Raw genomic sequence first — 19004 nt, 5'->3', positions numbered from 1 at the left:
ATACTGAAATCATTTAATTACAAAAACACTTAAAGTAATAATACTATAGTATAATATGGCAATACCCATTATTTAATGAAATGGTAATAAACAGAGTAAAAAAAAACAGTTTAAAAGCAATATTTTAATGATGATCCTTGAAACTTGATACAGATAGTTATCACATTTGAATGGAACACTTATTTAATTTCTAAGCTGCTAAGAGATGAGGAGTTCCATAGTCAGGATGTTGATCCTGATTATCACAGTTGACAGACCATCAGACTATCTCATCAGAGTTGTCTAATTGTAACCATATCATTGTTAAACTTAATACCTCATTACGTTTTTCGTAATGTCTTCTAAATATTGAAAATTTAATTTAAAGTTAAATATTCATATTGCTGTTCACAATAAGAAATACTATTTTGAATTATTTGCAGCCCCTACATCAGTAACCCAAAACATCTAAAAATTTGTTTCAAAGATAACATAATCATTTGAGGAGTACATATTGAAGAGATAAATGATTATATTAAAATTATTCCTCTTGTAGAATGTTCAACAGTTTATCTTTTAACATCAATAAAATATTTCATCATAAAATGTGGGTACTAATAACAACTTATTAATTTTAATTTGATTCCTTTTTTTCAATGGATAGTCAATGAAAATCTTGTAATAATTAATCAATAAATAGGCAATAAAAAATTGAATTTTTGTATACTTTTCTGGGGAATGTTTTTAACAGGTACAGTGCAGTGCATACATGTGATAGTTTAGTAAACATTTCAATCATTATATCTATTAAGACTGCTTTTACGATTTAATATGGTGGGTCGTTCAAGCCAATGAAAACCGTAAAGTATTGAGCCAATGAAAACAATAACAAATGCGAGACAAGTACGAGTAAAAGTAAAATATAGTCCCAGTAATGTGTAATATTTTCCTGGTAATTTGGCACTGCTGCAAACCTCATGGTTACTGATAGACTGAGGACTGATGAATCTGACTCCCTCTTCCTATTACGATTTGGGTGGTGCCACTGCAACTTGAAGATTCACCCCGACAATACAAAATTACGGTATTCACAATAATTAAATATCGGAGTCATTTAAAGTCGAAGTTTTAAATAGTGTTTAGGATCCATTATAATTATTCTTATAAAAATGTTTATTTCATATGTTTACATGGTCACAACAGAGCGTGACTTGTGTTGATTAGTTTGGAACATTTGTAGACACATCTAATTTAACAAAAGACGGTCACTGGGAAGAGACACTAAAGTCTTTCAGAGGAAAAATACCTAAACTTTTTTAACCTAAATTGTGAACTACCTCCAAGGGTTGCACGTGTACCGACTGTACAATGTTCTGCATTAAATTAATATTTTGTTGGAAATAGTGATCGCGGTTCGCCAGTTCGATACCCGGATACGGATCCTCCTTCTTAACTGGTTGAGACCTTGTTTGCTGAAAAAAAAAAGAATTTTATTTTTCAACATAGCAAGCCTTATTTAACACCAATATATATGTACATCACAATATGAGCATTCACGTTATAGTGTTCTAGTACCTTGAGACATGATGTCAAAATCTGAAATATATTCTTCTCCCATTCTCCAGACAAATTAGAGCGCAAGAGTAGTTAGTGGAAAAAATAGTCAAAACATTGGATTACCAGTGAATAGTGATAGCTCCTATACAGAAATATGTCAGAGACAATTTCTCAATTTCCCCTATTTATCCAAATCGCTCTCATAGAGCATCTATTACTTTTTAGGACATGGCAACAATGCTCATGGTCCACATGAAAGGAACACTTTTTTCCGACCTATTCTAGTAGCTTCTAGGGATTCATAGAATTAGGAGGAAAACAGTTTAAATTTTTGGGCATGACGTTAAAACGGAATGTCTTTGACTACATTTTTTTTATAAAAATTTCCAGTGGTTATCCATCGTTATAGCCTACTATTGAATTTAGTGAGTGTTTACATTAGTTCATATGTAACTTTTTTTTATTGGCCTTGTAGGCAGACGAGCATACGGCCCATCTGATGGTGCGTGGTTATCGTCGCCCATGGACTACAGCAACGCCAGGGGCAGAGCCAAGCCGCTGGCCACCGCTCTCTTGTTGCATTACGACCTCACCTTGTTCCTCTTGCTGTCGTGCATCATCTTCATGTGCTTGTATATAGAGGTCTGCCAAGTGAACGTGGCCGGGCAGAGTTTGCATTTGAAGCTCTTCGCCGTCGACCTCTTCGTGTGCATCGCCCAAACGTGGCCTTTGAGTCGTTTCTCTGTCTTAAATAAAAAAATCTATATATTAATACGTGAAGCAAAAACTTTGTACCCCTTTTTTACGAAAATTGCGCGGACGGAGGAGTATGAAAGGAGAATGACCAAAAGTCGTCTAGCAAAGTTGCATGTTGCAGAATCAAAATAACATCGAAATAGTTTTTTCATTTGTTACAATCTATTTCACTACAGAAATGTTTTGTACAGGACCGTAATTGTGGTTTTAAGATTAATAGTAAATCAACAATTGTTCGCATCATTTCCGTATTAAAGTCATGACATGGAGTTTCGTTCTCTCTACTTAGATTACTCATGCATGAGTTTTTAGACTCAATCATCACAAAAATTATATCAATATCTTGTACAGTTAAATAACTAGGCATATTATATTCTTATATTTTACAACGTATTGAATTATGATTTTATCATTAAGTTAAAATAATTATTTTTTTGTGTTACGTTTCACACAGACGGAACTGTCAAGCTATATTATGATATTGTCGACTGACGAGTCAATTGTGAAACTTTTATTATTGTTTAAAGTCTGTGATCGAATTGAGATTAGATTAATAATGTTTGTCTTTAATATTATTTATCTATAGTACAGTTTTGGCGAATACTGTGTTTATATTATCGAATTATAATAGTGTTTGACAATAGAACCATAATAATGTTTAAACTTATAATTTCAATTAATTATAGTCGAATTTCGACTACTGCGGAACCACTAGTTAAAATTAATTCGCTTTGTTTGAAAAAAAACACATTACAGTGTATAGTTGTACTGTAAAACCTGAGAACAGTTAGAACTCATATCTCAAGGTAGGTGGCGGAATTTAGGTTGTAAATGTCTATGGGTTCTGTCTATGACATTGAGGTTGTTAAGAGAGTTTTAACTGTGAATGTGTAAGGCTTTAGAAGAAGAGGTAGACCTAAGAAAAAGATATGGATTGCGTGAAAGACGATATGTGTCAGAAGGGAGTGAGCGGAGAGATGGTGTGTGATAGAGGAGTATGGAAGGAGAAAGTATGTTGCGTCGACACTAGGCGACTGGGAGAAGGGCAGGAGAATGATGATGTCTATGGGCTCCGGTAACCACTTATCATCAGGTTAGCCCAGAGCTCGTCCATCAACCTGAACTAGGCCACGCTCCAGCTGGTATAAAGTGTTTACCGTAGTCCGTATCGCAATGTTAAGCGTGTCAAGCACTGGCAACATACCTGCGTTAAATATGCACAGACCTACCTTATAAGACTTCCCGCAGATATCACAGAGACGTTCGCTTTCCTCCTCCTTCTTTTTGCCGCCGTGAATATTATTGACGTGGGCCACTAATATTTTTGAAGTTTTGAAAGCCTGCAAACAAAACACGCAATGTAGACTGAGATACGTGTAACAATGAGAAACGACATTAAAACACTGAAATATTTTTGCAGTAGTTTTTGAGGCACTCCCCGATCATGAGGGAAACTTAAACTTTTCTTCTATCGATTCAACTTACCCTCAGTTTTGGAAATATGCAATTTATTTTATAATATATTTATAATTTATAACTAGCGACCCGCCCTCGCTTCGCTTCGGAAACATTAAATTTGATTATTGATAGGCGAAGCCCGCAATGTTGCGCGCGGTATGACAATAACTGCGGGTGACGCCGCGGGGCGAAGCTAGTCTAAAAAAAGTAGCCTAAGTTACTCCTTATATCATCAGCTACCTCTCAGTGAAAGTCCCGTCAAATCGGTCCAGCCGTTCCAGAGATTAGCCGGAACAAACAGACAGACAAAAATTGTTAAAAATATTATTTTAGTGTATGTAGCGTATATACATATATTCATATGTATGTAGTAAAAAGAGGCTATTTCAATATTACAAACAGACACTCCAATAATCAAAGTTATCGCTATTTTTAAATCTTTATTTCAGTAAAGAAACCCTATATATTTTTAGTAAGTATTATTTATAATCTATGTTAGTAGTATCTTAAAAACCTAACACATTACTATCTGACTAATTATTGCAATTTTTTTTGAGTCTTTCCCAAGTGCCTGTTGCAAAGGCTATTCATTATTATTAATTAGTTATGTTGCTCGGTATGATTAAATAATTAAATCGTTTTTTTTTTCTTACCTAAGCTGATAGCCTTGAGAGGCTATAACAGCGTCGCCTTAACTAGTAGGTGAGCTCACGGGGCTCATACCTGACGACGTTGCTAACACCAGCCCTGCTAAGAGCAGTGCTTCGCAGAATCTACCACCGCATCGGAAACGCGACCCACTGAGAAGAACCGGCGAGAAACTCAGTGGGCTGTGTCTATGGATCAATTTACTCGCGGGTTCGTGACCGGTGCTTGAGGTACCTAAAAGCACCGTTAGTGGATCGGGAGGATCCAAAATGACGTGTATTAAATAGTGATAATTATTCTTTTGTAACTAATATTCCAGAAATTCATCGGCAACACCTGTTTTAATTCTCATTTAATGAATCGTTTCATTATTTCATACAGACTTTTTATTGTACCACCACCCTGCCTATTTCTGCCGTGAAGCAGTAATGCGTTTCGGTTTGAAGGGTGGGGCAGCCGTTGTAACTATACTTGAGACCTTAGAACTTATATCTCAAGGTGGGTGGCGCATTTACGTTGTAGATGTCTATGGGCTCCAGTAACCACTTAACACCAGGTGGGCTGTGAGCTCGTCCATCCACCTAAGCAATAAAAAAAAAGTCATCAACCCCGTCACATACATACATATAGTATAATATGTTTGTTGTTTACCTTAAAACAAACGCTGCACTGATATTTTATGATCTTCAAATGTTCCCAGTCCACGTGGTCGACCATACACCATTTAGTTGCAAACTTCTTACCGCAGAAACTGCATTCGTGACTGAAAACAGAAAAAAGTGGATAAATTAAGTTACGACCACATCTGCGCTGGACCTGTGGTTTTTTTTTCTACCTATTCTGGTAACGTCAAGGGGTTCATCTAGATTCACCGAGCTAGTAGGTGAGCTCACGGGGCTCAAACCGGGAGTGTTGCTAACACTGGCCCTAAGTCCAGCCATTGCTTGGTCTCTCTCTCACTTGACTAATATCATATCGAGGGGCTATTTGGTTTAAGCGACATGTTTACAAGTTTACAGGAGAATCATTTAAAGTTTAAAATTTGGAAAAAAAAAAAGCTTCTGCTATTTGAGGAAACATACTTGAAGTTCAATTAAAAACATCGAGTTACTAATACCAAATAAAACCTTTTGCACCTTTAATTGCAAAGATAAATGTCGCGTATTAAGCAACAATTTCGCTTTCACGCCTCGATATGCTACCTGTTTTCAGTGATTTTATTCAACGATCCTGGCTGTATGGGCTACGTTCCTTTTGCCAGCCAAACTGGTACAATCGAAAAAAAAAAAAAAACGTTACACGTAGGAATCTGGCGGGGCGTGCTTCTTGCTCAGCCTAAGATGGTTGGCGTAGCAGTCACGGCTGGCGAAGGTCTTGTTGCACTCCCGGCACTCGTACACGGCGCCCGTGTCCTTCTCGCGGTGGTTCCTCGTGTGGCGGGCCAGGTTCCGCTTCCACTGGAACAGCTTCCCGCATATCGGGCACGGATACGTCATCCCCGAATGCACCACCCTGGAACGTCGCGTGAGCGGGTGAGAGGAATTCATTAACCTTATGATTGCCGTGTGACCTACGCGGCACATGATTATATTTAGGCAGCGGCTTGGCTCTGCCCCTGGCATTGCTGAAGTCCATGGGCGACGGTAACCACTCACCATCAGGTAGGCCGTATGCGTGTCCGCCTACAAGGGCAATAAAAATAAAATAAAAAAAAAAGTGGCACACTGAACTAATTATGTCAATTTCTACCGCAAGGCGAATCCTGCTATTTAGTTAACTAAGATTAGTTAGAGTTAACTGTTTCCTCAGTGCTAAAATTGTTGGTTAACTGTTAGAAGTCCAACGCAAGTCATCAATTGGTTAAGACGGTATTCAAGAAAATTAATGAAACTACCCCCATTGTTCTACTTAAAGTAGTTACAAGTATAATTTAATCGCACAACACATTTCGGCTCATAGATAATACACATAAATTAGTTATAACTCAAGCACTCAACAAAAATGTTTACGGACGTCGACCACTAGATGGCTTCGCTTCGATTAGTTTCTCATTGCTCCTGTAGATGGCAGTAACATATTACCTATCCTATATTTTATTTTTAATGAAGGATTTTATAAATTTTCAGAAACCATAAATTGATAAAATTTAATCAATTTGTCTATAACAAATAAATACATTTATATTTATAATTTTATTTTCCGTGTTTAGTTATACAACAATTACAATTAATTAAATGCCTTATAAGTTTAGGGGCATTTGCTACAAGATGTCGCTAGTTTCCATACAAAAAATATATGTCTTATAGATTTTTTTTATTGCCCTTGTAGGCAGACGAGCATACGGCCCACCTGATGGTGAGTGGTTGAGTGGTTACCGTCGCCCATGGACTGCAGCAATGCCATGTATCGCAGTTTCAGGGCCCTCTTTCGGCTCGAGCAGCAGAACGGTGTGGAGCTCTCTTTTATGTGTATTATCTATGGAGCTCTCTGTTGTTATAATTGTACACTTGGAATGTAATAAAAGGAATTTATTGGGAATGTGAGTCTTAATTACTGTCACTATGGAAGTCAATGGATAATGATAAAGAGAATGGGTCAGCAACCTGGAGGTTAACATTTTAAAAACACCATGGAACCAGCCACTCCGTCATTTTTTATCAATAAAAATATTGCTCAGATGGGTGGACGAGCTCACAGACCACCTGGTGTTAAGTGGTTACTGGAGCTCATAAACATCTATAACGTAAATGCGCCACCCACCTTGAGATATAAGGTCTCAGTATAGTTACAACGGCTGCCCCGCCCTTCAAACCGAAATGCATTACTGCTTCACGACTGAAATAGGCAGGGTGGTGGTACCTACCCGTGCGGACTCACAAGAGGTCCTACTACCATTAACTATACATAAATGCTTGGATATGGTAGGTACCCACGCGTGAGCCCTGTAGCTTTTCTTCGAGTGGAACACTTTGCTGCATCCCTTGCACGGTATATACAGTTTCTCCTTCGGCTTCTCCTCTTTATTTTGAGGCACTACTCTGAAACAATTTTAATCATTTATAATTTTGTTGATGATCAATTGAATAATTAACTATTTTAAATGTAAAACAAAATATACATTGTGTGAACAAAGCTAGGCGATGTTGCTTTGCCCGCATCGACTAACTGGCCGGTGCAGTGGTACCGCTGCTAGGGTCGTGGGTTCGATTCCCACATTAGGAAACATTCGTGCAGTGTGCAGGTTTGTTTGATCAAAGTAGCAAAATTATCATTATTTTGTCCATATTTATAAACGAGTATTTATAAATATATTATTAATAATTTTTTTACCTAAGATGATGGTCTTGAGAGACCATTTCAGCGTCGCCTTAACTAGTAGATGAGCTCACGGGGCTCAAACCTGACGACGTTGCTAACACTAACCCTAGCAAGAGCCGTGCTTTGCAAAATCTACCACCGGATCGGAAACGCGACCCACTGAGAAGATCCGGCGAAAAACTCAGTGGGCTGTGTCTGTGGGTTAATTTACTCGTCGAGCCCTTCGTCGCGACGGGTTCGACGAGGACGGTGACCGGATTTTCAACCGATAACTACACTGACACTTCGCCTTGAACAAGGGAGTGAAGCCGCCGGTAAGAGCTATTTCCACAATATAAATATAATACATAGTATTAAGAGTTCTATCTCAAGTCTGGCGGTGGCAACATTCATATGTAAGGTTTGTTGTAAAATAATTAATTTATCATTTTAAAGTTAAGGCAATTTTCGGATTGCCAAATAGCAACACTGTTGGTGAGAGCAATGGCAGTTGCTATAAGGTCTTGTAACCATTGGCCGTAAATAAATTAAGCAATGGCAGTAATGGCGACGTGACATAATAAAAAAGGCGGTAGTCTAAAAAAAAGGAAGAAAAAGCAGTGTATTCTGTAGCGAGCAGATATCTAAAGATTGTACAAGTGGAATTACAAATAAAGCAATGCATAATTAAGCGAACTATCACTACAATCTGTGTATTTATAGGCACCACAAATGTCCCCATAGCAACTAACAATTATATGTATGTGTTAGCGGTAATTATATTGCAATGATGCTACGTCAGTCTCGGGATTTTCGGGCTGTCGATAGCACGTTAGGTTAGGTAATAATATACGTTACTCACTTAACTGAACACGTGTCTTATTAATCCTTGCCCGATATAAAGACTCAACATATTCATTTCCTGGCTGTAGAAGCTAAGTCTACACATATCTACGCGTTCCGGTGACCACTGAACACCGTCTATGCTAATATTTGCACTCAAAAAGTATACTCACCTTAAATGATATTTTAATGTCATCTTACTGGCGAAGACTTTACCGCAGCAGTCGCACTGTGGCTTCTCCTGATGCCAAGCCGCTTTGTGGTAATTCAATTTCGATTTTGTCCTAAACAGAAATAAATATATTAACTGGATTTCTACTGAACTAGGATTCTGTATTCTTCGAAAGCAACTTCATCGAGTGTTACATAGTTCGGAGCCAACCAAGCACAGGTAATAATAGTTAAGCTCGTGTGACACTAAAGCATCGATGTTTAGTTTGGAGCCAACTAAGCACAGGTAATAATAGTTAAACTCGTGTGACACTAAAGCATCGATATTTAGTTTGGAGCCAACTAAGCACAGGTAATAATAGTTAAGCTCGTGTGACAATAAAGCATCGATGTTTAGTTTGGAGCCAACTAAGCACAGGTAATAATAGTTAAACTCTTGTGACACTAAAGCATCGATGTTTAGTTTGGAGCCAACTAAGCACAGGTAATAATAGTTAAACACGCGTGACACTAAAGCATCGATGTTTAGTTTGGAGCCAACTAAGCACAGATAATAATAGTTAAGCCCGTGTGACACTAAAGCATCGATGTTTAGTTTCGAGCTAACTAAGCACAGGTAATAATAGTTAAACTCGTGTGACACTAAAGCATCGATGTTTAGTTTGGAGCCAACTAAGCACAGGTAATAATAGTTAAACTCGTGTGACACTAAAGCATCGATGTTTAGTTTGGAGCCAACTAAGCACAGCTAATAATAGTTAAGCTCGTGTGACACTAAAGCACAGATGTTTAGTTTGGAGCCAACTAAGCACAGGTAATAATAGTTAAACTCTTGTGACACTAAAGCATCGATGTTTGAAAATTAAAATAAAAAGATAATAATAAAAAAAATAGTTTAAAAAAAATTTATTCAAATTATGTGAGGACCCCTCTTTAAATTAAATTGAATAAATAATTTTAATTATAATATGATCCCATTTGTAACTTAATTTAATTTTATAAAATAACGTATATTTAAACAGTTTCGGTTTCCTTCGTTCCTCTATGGTATGTTACCAAAATAAATTGATTATAGGTATAAAAGAATTAATAGCATAATGGATTTTAATGCGGATTTTTTTAATAGATAGAGTGATTGGAGAGGAAGGTTTATATGTATAATAAAATCCATTAAATAGTGATTAAATCAATAATAAATTACAGTTTTCGAAGCGAAGCGAGGGCGGGTCGCTAGTCTTATATATAAAATTCTCGTGTCACAATGTTAGTTACCTCCTCTGAAACGGTTTGACCGATTTTTATTAAATTTTATATGCATATTCAGTAGGTCTGAGAATCGGCTACTATTTATTTTTTATACCTCTAAGTGATAAAGGTTGTCCACCCCTAAATTTTTTTTTTTATATTTTGGACATTTTTTTGTTTGTTATGATGGGGCATTATATGGTTGAATGAGGTTTTGTTATTTTCATATTCCCTCATCATTCACAGCGCCTCTTTCACTCATTTACCACATCCTTACACACTTACAATAAGTTAGTTTTTTTTTCTACACTAGAAATTCCCTAGAAATCTTATATATGGCAAAACAACGTTTGCCGAGTCAGCTAGTATAATATAAATTAAAAAATAAATCTAACTAGCTAACTAACTAATTTCTCACCCGAATTCACTGCCACAAATCGAACAGACGTATTCTTCTTTCATACCCTCGTTGTGGGTATAAAGATGCTTCGACATAATCTTCTTGACGGTTGTTTTGTAGGCGCACTTAACACACATATACGCGATCTGGTGCAAGGACCTGTGCAGCAGTAAATTATCCTTCGTGAGCAGATAAACGTTGCACACGTCGCACTTGTGGCTGCCGGCGCCCTTCTGAAATTAACGAGCCGTTACTGGACGTTGATTTCAATAGTTTCATAGCAGAAATAGGCAGGACGGTGGTACATCACCACCATCAAGCCATGTCAAGTGGAGACCGTACAGGGATGCAGCATAATGTTACGCCGGTATGAGTAACGCCATCTATCGCCGAATAGTCGAACGAATATCGAAAGATTCAGAATGCTCGAGAATTACAACGCCATCTATTGACAGATATCGGAAACTACGGCTAGAGATGTGTAGAATATTCTCGATGATTCTAGTTTTTTTTTTTTTTTCCTACCTATGCTGATAGCCTTGACAGGCTATTTCAGCTTCGCCCTAACGTTTGTAGGTGAGCTCGCGGGGCTCAACCGGAGAGTTGCTAACACTGACCCTAGCAAGAGCAGTGCTTCGCAGAATCTACCACCGGATCGGAAACGCGACCCACTGAGAAGATCCGGCGAGAAACTCAGTGGGCTGTGTCTATGGGTTAGTTCGCTCGTCGAGCCCTTCGTCGCAAGCGACGGGTTCGACGAGGACGGTGACCGGAGTTGATTCTAGGGATGTCGTATCGACTATAAAAGCGTTGTAGGGATGGCACGAAGTCAGTCAGTAATCGGAACTACTCGAAGCGAAACAGCGAACGGATCACCTGAAGCGAAGCGGAACAAGCGAATTGAGAGTTTTAAAGTGTTCGTGAAGTGTTTAAGTGTTCTAAGTGTTGAATACAGTTTTAAGTTGTACTTTGGTGGAACATTTTTATTTATCCCGAACTACTGCGCGTAACAATAATGAGAGTATATGCTGTGCCGACCATGTCAAACACACATGATTGTGTGGGACAAGGGCAAGATGCAGGATTTTTTCCGTTGTAGCTCACGGCCCATCTGGTGTTAAGTGGTTACCAGAGCCCATAGACATCTACAACGTAAATAACGCCACCCACCTTGAGATTTGAGATCTTAGGTCTCAGTATAGTTAGAACGGCTGCCCCACCCTTCAAACAGAAACGCATTACTGCTTCACGGCAGAAATAACAGGGCGGTGGTACCTATTCGTGTGAACTCACAAGAGGTCCTACCACCAGTAATTACGCAAATTTCAATTTTGCGGGTTTGATTTTTACTACACGATGTTATTCCTTCACTGTGGAAGTCAATCGTGAACATTTGTTAAGTACGTATTTCATTAGAAAAATTGGTACCCGCCTGCGGGATTCGAACACCGGTGCATCGCTACATACGAATGCACCGGACGTCTTATCTTAGAGGCCACGAAGATAATGGTAGCTGACCCCTGTGACCTCATTATATAGGACCAGTGTTAGCAATTCTCTTAGGTTGAGCCCGTGAACTCACCTGATCATCACAATAAATAGCCCCTTAGACTACCAGAGAATTAAAAAATAATGACATTCAAAGATTCCCTTACATAGATAAATACAGGTTAATCTGGCATTATCGCACTGTTTAAAATGACTCAACTGAAAGTTTTAGCTTTTATGCTTATATACACTCACAGGTCTGTGCTTTCCTTCCATATGATCACACATGAGTCTCGCCGTGTTGAAGCCGATTAGACAGTCAGAGCACTTATACTTCAACGATTGAAAGTATTCGTTCTCGACATCATTTTTTCTCACTACCCACATTTCGCTTTCTTGCATGTGACACAGTTCAACTTGGTTCACGGGTAGATTCTTCAATTTGCGGGATATTTTTTCTTTTTTCTCAGGCTGAAATCATAAGAGAAATCTTTGAATGCAGATCTAGATGGATTCTAAGCTGCACACTGATTTGTGGACTAACAATGAATGTTTCACAGGACTACATATCGATAATGTTAAAAATTGAACAATTTGTGTAAGTAAATTTGAATAATATTCTCTAACTGTCTCACACTATCAAACAGTCATGATCATCATAGCCCACTGAGTTTCTCGCCGGATCTTCTCAGTGGGTCGCGTTTCCGATCCGGTGGTAGATTCTGCGAAGCACTGCTCTTGCTAGGGCCAGTGTTAGCAACACTCCCAGTTTGAGCCCCGTGAGCGTACCTAGCCTCACCTCAATTTCACTAGCTCGGTGAATCCATCATCAGCCCACAATATCATCATTGCAACTACATACATTTTATGATAAAACTCACTTTTGCCATTTTTCTATTCTTCTTTCTCTTTTTCTTTTCCTGCTTTTCCTTCTCCTCTTTTAACAACAAAAGATTGACGTCTTCCTCGGACGAGACTCCAGCGTCTTGAGATTGAAAATCATCTGCATAATCTTCCTCTTGATCTTTTTCCACTTTCAATTCTTCGTTCAGCAATGCATCAGGTTCTGAAATTTTTGTTGTACAGATAGAAAAGCCAAATATGTTGCCAAAAGGAGAAACCCCATTTTGGGCCTAAGCGTTACACGAATGGAATATGTGCCAAAAAATTCGTCTATTTTGCTTGATTAACCTATTGAAATCTTAGCTTCATTGACAATGGCCAAGTGTAGAAAATAAGTTGAATTCAATTTTTTGTTTTAAACAATCTTTGTAAACATCTGCAACACTTATTTCAATATACGTAACTAGCTCCACAAACGTGCGGATTAGAATTAGAGCATCCATAAAATAGGATCGATTTAGTGGAAATCGAGTGTAAAAAATAATTAATACTCTTTTGCTTTAGGATAAATGACTGTTTTTATAGGTATTTTAATCAATGTAAATAGAGTATGACCATAGAATCGTGACACAACTACTTACAATGACGGCAATTCAAAATATCTACAACTGACAACATTAAATATAGCATGAAAGGGTAGTTTTCCATTTTTTTATTAATATGACTATGCCATAGAAAAACACAAATGTATCAAATAGTGTTATGTTATCTTTAATGTTGCCAACTGAAGATATTTTGGATTGCCGCTATTTAGTTGTGCCATGATTCGCTGGCCAGACTATAAACTTAATCTCATTGAATAACGTAACGTAAAGCTCCAAAATCTACTAACAAAAATCGTTAAAAGAAATAAATAACTGTGCCATTTAGCTATGACACGAAATCATATCGGCAACTGCGGCAATTCAAAATATTTTCAACTGGCAATCTTAAATATAACATGAAAAAGTCGATTTGGTACTTTGAGTTTTTCTATGGTGTAGTTACATTAATAATTTTACTGGTGGTAGGATCTCTTGTGAGTCCGCGCCTCCCGCCCGCCTATTTTTGCCGTAAAGCAGTAATGCGTTTCGGTTTGAGGGGCGGGGCAGCCGTTGTAACTATACTGAGACCTTAGAACTTATATCTCAAGGTGGGTGGCGCATATACGTCGTAGATGTCTATGAGCTCCAGTAACCACTTAACATCAGGTGGGCTGTGAGCTCGTCGATGGGTATCTAAGCAATAAAAAATAAAAATAAAAAAGGCATGAAATAAAATGAAATGAAATGTGATGAGATAATATGGGAGCACGTAATGATTTATATTTTATATAAAAAAGTTATGATATAAATATAGTTTTTCATATAAAAAAGTTTTCATTAAAATTAAAACAAGACTGACCTAAAGGTCTTAGTTACCAGGTCATAAAATCCCTTAAAAAAATCATTTCGTGCGCAGCGCGTTTCGCATTAAGTTGTTTTTAATTTTTGGCTTTCGTTCGTTTTCGTAAACAACCTAACGCGCGATTTCTCGTAACAGGTTCCATTTTTATTTTAAAGCAACCTGTTGCTGCAACAGGTTTCGTAAAAAAATACTCATCTTTAGTAGGAAACAGCCTCAAAAATATCGTTTTTATTAAAATATCTCGAACAATAAACATAACCTAAAATGTAAACATTGTCTGATTTTACCAATTTGGCCATTGCTGGGAGACCTGAAAATTGGGCTCATGAAACCTTCTTAGGTATTGTAACTTGTGCCCAAATTCTAGCACTGTAACGCCAGGCCCAAGTTTGTATGGATTTCGGGTTTGTCCTTTACATCTCAGAGCGGACATCATTCAAAGAGGCCTTAAGTAGAACTAGCTCAAAATAAGCAGTGATATCCACGAAATTAATGTGTCGTTACTGATCACAAGGTAAGTAGGAACAGCAGGAAAGAATAAAGATAGGAACTACCATCGTGCCACCTTTTACTATAAAGCAATGAATGTTGTCTTTTGAAAAACTCAACACATAATAACACATGAAGAGACTTCAAGTAGACATCTTGATATGGGTATGGTGAACATAATATTTCACATCATGACGTCTATAGGGTCTGGTGAGTACTAAGCTACCGAAAGCTGTTCAAAAAACAATTAATAATATAAGTTTACTCCTATAAATTACAGAATATTATTATATAAAAACAAAAGAGAAAGCAAAAATATTGGGGTCTGAAAAAGGTTATGGTCTCAACAATGCCTAATAGTGATTTAATCAGTAATTTGAAGTCGTCGTGGCCTAAAGGATAAGACGTCTGATGCATTCGTATCCCGCAGGCGGGTACCAATTTTTCTAATGAAATACGTACTCAACAAATGTTCACGATTGATTTCCACAGTGAATAACATCGTGTAATAAAAATCAATCCCGCAAAATTATAATTTGCGTATTTACTGGTGGTGGTAGGACGTCTTGTGAGTCCGCACGGGTAGGTACCACCACCCTGCCGATTTCTGCCGTAAAGCAGTAATGCGTTTCGGTTTGAACCGTTGTAACTATATTGAGACCTTAGAACGTATATCTCAAGGTGGGTGGCGCATTTACGTTGTAGATGTCTATGATCTCCAGTAACCACTTAACACCAGGTGTGCTGTGAGCTCGTCCACCCATAATAAAAAATAAATAAAAATAAAATTACTAGGGATGCCTATTAGATTTTAATGGAAAAAACTAAGATTGTCCCTAAAATCATTTTAAAAATATTTTATCACATTAAGAAAGTCTTACCAACAAATGCATCACCATTCTCACGTTCAATTTTCACTTGAACTTCATTCGACAGATTACTTTCATTGTCTTGTATTGTTGTGAGCTCCATTGGGGTCATAACCAGTCGCGAAGTCGCATGTTTTGTTAAATCCTTCGGTGAATTTAGAAACATGTACTGTAATAACAAACAATGGTAAAAATTTCTTTATATGGCTGCACTTTACTGCTCATGTTAAAATACAGTTAGTATTAATGGCAACATTCAATGGGCTACATCCAGAAATCTGTTATGAATGCGAACAGGAAGGTTTTTACCAGGAAAATCCCAGTGCATCTTTACGTTTAACCATTCTAGAAATCGGTTGCCTACACTTACGACTGATACTGAATCATTTGATAGTACAACAAACAAACTTCAAGGGTTTTTTCACATTTTATAGTTAACAATATTGATTAGGTCTTTGTACCTTTTTTTCTTTATTTCAGATAACTTATCAGAAAAGTAACAATACGAATGGTACTAATTAAAGTCAACCTTAACCAAAACATAAATTCTTATGATAATTGATTACAGCCCGGTTTCGGTAGATTGCTGACTAAGTTTTCCACTTCTAAATGCACACAATTGAAACGGTACTAATTTCTGCTTTATTATTTACACATACAGACTTAATTATTTTTAATCAAACTTTTTTTTATGAACATTAAGCAGCAATAATTACAACTAACTTATTTTTATATCTGTTAAGTATATATACTTCAGTATGTGTATGTATATTCCTTAGAGATTAAGGAATAACTGGGTTGATTTTGATGAAATTTTCAGGGAATCTTCAGATTGACCTAGCCAGTGATCCTGTGAAAATCAGTAGCTATTTGATCAAAGATCAGCCAGCAAAGCAAGTCCGATTTGACTAGTAAAAATATAAGTTGACAATCTTAATTAATACAGTAAAAATAATTAAGTTTCTGTGCGTCAGATGCATCTTAATGAATACTATATATTAGGAAACTATAATTGTTATTATAATAATTTTTTTATCAAATTATAACAATAGTTTTTTTTTACCTTTTTAGAATAATCATAGAGGATATCGTAGGATTTTAAAATTTGTTCTTGAAATCTTTTTATAGTTCTGATGGCAGCAAAGCACTCCCAGCATACTTGAACTGTTAAACCGTCTGGTACCTAAAAGTTTGATTTTATTAAATTTTTGGTGAATCATACACATTTTAATGCAACCATACATTGATGGTATAGTAAAAACTCTTTATTCGTGGGGTATATGTTCCATTAATATACGAATACGGAAACCGTGTATAAGCAATGGGAATTTAAATATATGGGATTATATTATACATAGGGGATACATTTCGTACATGATAAAATAAAAAATATGCACATATATAAAAAAAATTGTTTAATTGAAGTGTTTGATAATATTGAGTAACAATGACGCATTTACAATGTGTTTATACCGATTAGATCTGCAAATAAAGAAATCTTTAGCTTGGTAAAACTGGAATGGCCTCTGGGCAACCAGTAATCTCTCATACAAAAAAAATTCCAATCCTATTGGTTCCTATTCAGTCTATTCTGTTTCCTATTTCAGTTTTTTGAGGTTTTTTTATGCAACTTAATTTTTTATGTATATTATTGCTTTAGATTGGAAGACAGATCATGGGTTACTCAGTGTGAAGTCAGGTCAGTGGTAGTGACTGTTTCATTCTTAGTTAATGGAGAGATTATATGTTAAAACAACATTGTCACATTTACAAGATAAATCAGATATTTCAGTTTTGTGAGGTCCTATTAGAAGAAGCAAGTTGGAGCTTCTAACTACTTCATAGAATCATTGTCATCCCGGAAGGATATACAGAAAAAAGTATGTTTAATTTTTTTACAATCTAATTTCAAGGACCTCTTTCTAAATTTCAGGTTTATTTGAGCAGTTGCTAATACTGTTGTTAGTGATTGTTGACACAGTGAATGACAACACACATGACGAAGTCTCATACTTTGAGACATGAGTAAATTTCATGAACCTCAAACCTTATTATGTAGTCAAAAGCTTGTTTTTTTTTACACTAAAGGCAATGCAAAGCAATCCCGCCATTGAATTTTATTCGCGGATTCAGTTATTACTTTTAACTCATGGCTTATCGACAATAATGCGCTCAAGAAAAACTGCTTTAAAAAAACATTTTTTTTAAGAAAAATGTCGTATCCAATGAATTCTGTTCTTGTTTATTATTAAAAAAACTCTTGATTTATGACTAAAAGAGTAGGCGAACTGACCAAGATATCCTTTAAAAGTCTTAATGTAGATAGATTAGTGATAATTGTATTGAATTACAGTACTTACGTCGATATTTCCTAATAGTTTATAGCATTCCTTAACATCGTTGCAACAGAACATCCTGCGATTGTAGTTCAAACAACCGACGCAGATACCATTTACATTGTAACCTTCTATGTTAATATTAATTTCTTTCATTTTCGTTTGGGCTTTTTCTTTTTACAAAAAATTAATAAATATTTTTCAAAACAATGGAAGCTTCACAGCTTTTTCTTGGCCATTTTGATAGATTTTTTTTCAATTTGACATTCAATTGCAGGTGACTGAAGTTAGCCCCTCAAAAAAACTTTTCTTTCCTGTTTTCTACTTATTTTCTATTAATTCGTTTGTTCATCATTTGTTCTTGATTGTTCACTGTTAATAATTGTTTGTTCTGCATTTATTTATTTAAAAAAAAATATTAAAAATATATGTACAAGTTAGCCCCCCGATTGCAATTTTTAATATTTTTTCGTCCTTAATGACTCGTAAATATTCATTTTAGATTGTTCTTATATAAAATACGTTTGTTCTCTTTCGAAATTACTCATTTTTTGTTTAATTAACTATTTGTATTAGTTGAATAAATGTATGCAAAATATGTGTACTGCGCATGCGTCAACTATAATGCCTCAACTTTCTACGCGGTTTTAATCGTGAAAAAAAAAACAATTAAAAATCCTGAAGGATCAATTAATTGGTATACAGTTTAATTAAAAAAATTTAAAAATAAATAAATGACATAATGTGCATTCGCGTAAAGTTAGACCAAATACATTTTTTCCATCCTCTTACCTATCGTATTAAAATGTTATTTTACTAATGTTAGGAATATAATTTCGACTGTGTAAAAAAGTTATTATAATGTATACCTACATTATCTCTTGAAAGATAAATAATGAACATATTTACTTATTTGTTTATATTACCTATGTGAACACCCTATCTTTATTATACCTTCATAATGATAAGTAGGAGGATGGAAAAAATGTATTTGGTCTAACTTAACGCCAATGCACATTATTTCATTTATTTATTTTTGAATTTTTTTAATTAAACTGTATACCAATTAATTGCTCCTTCAGGATTTATATTTGTTTTTTTTTTCACGATTAAAACCGCGTAGAAAGTTTAGGCATTATAGTTGACGCATGCGCAGTACACATATTTTGCATACATTTA

The 19004-nt window shown here is 36.1% G+C and overlaps 1 protein-coding gene and 1 long non-coding RNA gene across 2 annotated transcripts; one reads left to right on the top strand and one right to left on the bottom strand.

Moving 5' to 3' along the window:
* Position 1: 1 nt before the first annotated feature.
* On the bottom strand, positions 2-18094 carry LOC114250483 (uncharacterized). The gene is made up of 13 exons (XM_028184372.2): positions 17850-18094; positions 16553-16672; positions 15502-15658; positions 12724-12908; positions 12098-12313; positions 10373-10587; positions 8712-8822; positions 7332-7436; positions 5698-5910; positions 5050-5161; positions 3522-3632; positions 2130-2282; positions 2-1451 (listed from the first exon to the last, which is right to left on the bottom strand). The coding sequence occupies exons 1-13, from the start codon at positions 17979-17981 to the stop codon at positions 1296-1298; spliced, it is 1986 nt and encodes a 661-aa protein (XP_028040173.2). The 5' UTR covers positions 17982-18094; the 3' UTR covers positions 2-1295.
* LOC149501874 (uncharacterized) lies at positions 14189-16586 on the top strand. Its single transcript, XR_016323914.1, has 3 exons — positions 14189-14830; positions 15970-16116; positions 16310-16586. It is a non-coding gene; the product is annotated as an uncharacterized LOC149501874 (long non-coding RNA).
* Positions 18095-19004: the final 910 nt, after the last annotated feature.

Source organism: Bombyx mandarina, chromosome 11 (genome assembly GCF_030267445.1).
Source record: "Bombyx mandarina strain Sakado chromosome 11, ASM3026744v2".
NCBI classification, from domain to species: Eukaryota; Metazoa; Arthropoda; class Insecta; order Lepidoptera; family Bombycidae; genus Bombyx; species Bombyx mandarina.
Note: the sequence above shows the minus strand (reverse complement) of the source record. Positions and strands in the feature narration are given on the sequence as shown.